Source organism: Citrus clementina, unplaced genomic scaffold, assembly GCF_000493195.1.
Source record: "Citrus clementina cultivar Clemenules unplaced genomic scaffold, Citrus_clementina_v1.0 scaffold_4, whole genome shotgun sequence".
Lineage (NCBI taxonomy): Eukaryota > Viridiplantae > Streptophyta > Magnoliopsida > Sapindales > Rutaceae > Citrus > Citrus x clementina.
In genome coordinates this window covers 12261701-12266600 of record NW_006262274.1, presented here as the reverse complement: position 1 = coordinate 12266600, position 4900 = coordinate 12261701, and the positions used below count along the sequence as shown (strand labels likewise).

At 37.2% G+C, this 4900-nt stretch overlaps 1 protein-coding gene across 1 annotated transcript; it reads left to right on the top strand.

Moving 5' to 3' along the window:
* Positions 1-429: 429 nt before the first annotated feature.
* On the top strand, positions 430-2704 carry LOC18044386 (acetolactate synthase 3, chloroplastic). The gene has a single exon (XM_006436779.2). The coding sequence runs from the start codon at positions 503-505 to the stop codon at positions 2486-2488; it is 1986 nt and encodes a 661-aa protein (XP_006436842.1). The 5' UTR covers positions 430-502; the 3' UTR covers positions 2489-2704.
* Positions 2705-4900: the final 2196 nt, after the last annotated feature.

Genomic DNA, 4900 nt, shown 5'->3' with positions numbered 1-4900 from the left:
GTATTTATGAGGCTTATTTACAATTCTTTCTCAATTATCAAATAATTGACTGGAGTCAATCTATTTCTCACGAAATGTGAGTGGAGTCAATCTATTTCTCACGAAATGTGAGTAGAGTGGACAGCCCTCGAATATTTGAGAGGGTTTAAAAAATTGGAACAGCGCTTCAGAAGAGTACATGCTACGAAAAAAATCTCAATTATAGAATCTGTTTGTAAATATTAATTATAATACCTACATTCATATATAACAATTTTTTTTAAAAAAAAATCTGATTTGATGTGAATACGCGAGAGACATTAATCTGATCTTAAATTAAGAAAAAAAAATGCAAAATAATCAGGATTAATTCCTACTTTACCCAGGAAAAGACAAGCAAGGATCGGGGGCATTAAGGCAAATTCATCGGTAAGAATCACGTTTAAAGGATTCCATAAAGCCCATTCCGTAAACTCCCTCTATTTGCCATACATCCCAGCAGCTGCCTCTCTCATACACAATAATGGCGGCCGCTTCGACGCACACCGCCACCTTCACAAATCCCCCCTCATCCTCCTTCATCTCCACCACCAGTCAAAAATCAGCATTATTTCCAATTTCCAAATTCACCCTTCCTTTTTCTCATAAGTTCGGAAAACCCAGTCTCCGCATCATAACAAGCTCCCTCCCCAAACCCTCCGCCGCCTCCTCCTCCACTATCGCCCAAACTGTAATAACATCTCCAGAAACAAACTTTTCTTCTCGATTTGCCCCTGACGAGCCGCGCAAAGGCGCCGACATCCTCGTCGAAGCCCTCGAGCGCCAGGGCGTCACCGACGTCTTCGCCTACCCGGGCGGCGCGTCGATGGAGATTCACCAGGCCCTCACGCGCTCCAACATCATCCGCAACGTCCTCCCCCGCCACGAACAAGGCGGCATCTTCGCCGCCGAGGGATACGCTCGCTCCTCCGGCAAACCCGGCATCTGTATCGCCACCTCGGGGCCCGGCGCCACCAACCTGGTCAGCGGGCTCGCCGACGCGCTCCTCGACAGCGTCCCTCTAGTGGCGATCACCGGCCAGGTCCCTCGGAGGATGATCGGCACGGACGCTTTTCAAGAGACTCCTATTGTGGAGGTAACGCGCTCCATTACAAAACATAATTATCTTGTACTTGATGTTGACGACATTCCTAGGATTGTTAGAGAAGCTTTCCTTTTAGCAACATCTGGGCGGCCAGGCCCTGTGTTGATCGATGTACCGAAAGACATACAGCAGCAGCTGGCGGTTCCCAATTGGAACCAGCCGATTAAATTGCCCGGTTACATGTCTAGGTTGCCTAAAGAACCCAGTGAGGTTCATTTGGAACAAATTGTTAGGTTAATATCAGAATCAAAGAAACCGGTGTTGTATGTTGGTGGCGGGTGTTTGAATTCTAGTGAGGAGTTAAGGAAGTTTGTTGAGCTTACGGGGATACCGGTGGCAAGTACTTTGATGGGTTTGGGGTCGTTTCCTGGTACGGATGAGTTATCGTTGCAAATGCTAGGAATGCATGGGACTGTGTATGCAAATTATGCAGTCGATAAGAGTGATTTGTTGCTTGCTTTTGGGGTTAGGTTTGATGATCGTGTGACTGGGAAGCTTGAGGCTTTTGCTAGCCGAGCTAAGATTGTTCATATTGATATTGATTCTGCGGAGATTGGGAAGAATAAGCAGCCTCATGTGTCGGTCTGTGCAGATGTGAAGTTGGCTTTGAAGGGAATTAATAGAATATTGGGGGGTAAAGATGCTAAGGGTAGGTTTGATTTTTCAGCTTGGAGGGAAGAGCTTGATGAGCAAAAAGTGAAATACCCTTTGAGTTTTAAGACATTTGAAGAAGCGATTCCGCCGCAGTATGCAATTCAGGTTCTTGATGAATTGACCAATGGGGAAGCAATCATTAGCACTGGTGTTGGACAACATCAGATGTGGGCTGCTCAGTTTTACAAGTACAGGAGACCTCGCCAGTGGCTAACATCTGGAGGACTAGGGGCTATGGGTTTTGGATTGCCCGCTGCAATCGGAGCTGCTGTTGCAAATCCTGATGCCATCATTGTAGATATTGATGGTGATGGGAGTTTCATCATGAACGTCCAGGAGTTGGCGACTATTAAGGTAGAGAAACTCCCCATCAAGATATTGCTGTTGAATAATCAGCACTTGGGCATGGTGATGCAATGGGAGGATCGGTTTTACAAGGCAAATAGGGCTCACACGTATTTGGGAGATCCATCAAGAGAGTCTGAAATATTTCCGAATATGTTGAAGTTTGCAGAAGCCTGTGGAATACCTGGAGCACAAGTAACAAGGAAGGCAGATCTGAGAGCCGCAATTCAGACTATGTTGGACACTCCTGGACCATACCTTCTGGACGTCATCGTTCCTCATCAAGAGCATGTCCTGCCTATGATCCCCAGTGGTGGAGCTTTTAAAGATGTGATCACTGAAGGTGATGGAAGAACGCAGTATTAACGACAAGCTGAAGCAGCATAGATGCCTTCTTGGCTATGTATTTATGTTCCTTTTGAGTTGCAGGCTTAACTTACCTATGAGTGTGTGGCAGTGTTTTTAGTTCAGGTGTCAGTTTTAATGGAACTAGTGTTTGTTTAACAAACAAACTCTATGAGTTACAATGTTATTATAATTTGTTTGTGTATTGAGTAGTTTGATTTTTTTTCCCCCATTTTCCCTTCCATTTGAAGTAGTATTATTTTTTCTGGTAGATGCATGATGCTCTGGGTGATTAAGATTATATTTGTCCCAGTAGAGAAGATGCTTATGTCCATGTATTTGTGAAAATTCAATAATCAAAACTCCAAATTGAAGTATTACTCGAACTCCAAGTGATTGCAGCCAATTGAGGTATGCCTAGGGGCACTCATCAATGAAGCATCCCTTTAATATTATCTAAAGCATTATACGGTTAGCACTCTAAAAATTAATTATGTTTATGATCAAATGCGTTTTGAATTCTTATGGTGAAACCTATCATTTTAAACGAATTTCAAGCAACTAGTAACACCGGCGTATGTGGGCCTGAAATGGAGCCGACGGCTCCACTTCATGAGTATTACTAAAAGCCTAAGTTGGTTACCTGAACATAACATAATAAGCGTAATAATTGACCCTTCAATTTATATTCTGGCTTCTATATTTCAATTAATATTATTTATTTTAAAATTATCCTTAATAAAAAATAAAAAGTAAAAAAAAATCTCTCTCAATCTCTTAATAAATTAACTTCTTATCTCACTCATTTTTTTAATTGATTCAAAATATGAATCAAATTCTAACTTTTAATCAAATATCAAATTTAAATCTAAAAAAATCTTAGATTAACACATTAAGTAAAACTAATATCGTCAAATAACCAAAAAAAAAACAATATTAAAACTCACCACATGTTGGTGGAGATGATAGATTGATGGTGAAGAAGTTAGGCGGTGGCGGCGATGAAGATGGGTTGTGAGGGTTGATGGTTATGTAACTTACCAAGACACAAGCTACTGCACTAATAAAATAAAGTCATTATTGCATATTGATTTTAATTTAGGCAACTGCTGCGTTAACTTGACCAAAAATTAGTCTTCTATAACTTTTTGATTATTTGACAGCTAGTAATAGATTCATACCAAAAAAAAAAAAAATTAATCTTAAATTGATATAAGTTACATCATATGTAACTTATCTACATCCTCTAATTTAATCTATATACTCTAATATCCATTAAGAAAATTAATTTTCAAGTAGGGTTAGCTAGCAAGATGCTATAAATTGATGTGTTAAAATGCTATGTGTCACTAATGTATTAGATGATGAATTTTATAGCTTATATAATTACTCAATTACCATCTAATAGATGAATATTATATTAGTTGGCATTTAAATTGAAACTTAGATTTTGAGATGCCTAACATTGCTAATAATTTACTCTTCAATAGGGATTAAATTAATTAAAATGATTTTTATGTAAACAACATTCCCTAATTACCAACTAGAAGAATCTGAATAGGATTAACGAGTAACATGTTTTAAACTCTGCATAAGAAAATTTGAGTTTCAAGTCTATCATATAAACAGGTATTGATTGTCATCAACTGATTTTGACATGACATGACATGACAGAAGCTACTCAACGAATCAAATAAAATCATTATTACATGTTAATTTTAAGAGAAATTATTATTGCACTACTTTTGTTTTGTTTTATGTTTATGAAACTATCACAAAATTTTAATATGTTTATTTTTTACTAACACCATTAAATAATTTAAATGAAATAATAAATTTACCCTTAAATGAATTAAAAATTATTTTATCTTATAAAAGTTTTGAAAAAATAAAAAATTATAATTATAAAAATACCGCTAAATTTAATAAAAAAATTAAATCACAAATAGAGGTGCTCAGCTTATTTTTATTAAATTTAGATTTTTCAAAATTTTAATAATTATTTTTATTAAAACATTATAATTTTATGAAACTTAGGATCATTAACGTGCAACCCCAATTAATAGACCAATAAATATGAAACACCTACCATTAACTTGAAACTGAGATAATTAAACTTAAAATCAAAGGAACTTAAAACTTATAGCAGTGAACATAGAACTTGGGATCATTAACTTGCAATCCCGGAAATCATGCAATTAATGGACCAATAAACATGAAACACCTACCATTAACTTGAAACTAGGACCATTAAACTTAAAACCAAATGAACTTGAAACTAAGGGCAATGAACATAAAACTTAAGATCATTAACTTGCAATCTCGATTAATGAACTAATAAACATAAAACACCTACCATTAACTTGAAATTCGGGCCAGTAAACTAGAAACCAAATGAACTTGAAACTGAGGGCAACGAACATAAAATTTAGG

What these genes read in the sequence shown, in the direction of transcription:
- LOC18044386 (XM_006436779.2), top strand. Translation starts at nt 503, where the DNA reads ATGGCGGCCGCTTCGACGCACACCGCCACCTTCACAAATCCCCCCTCA.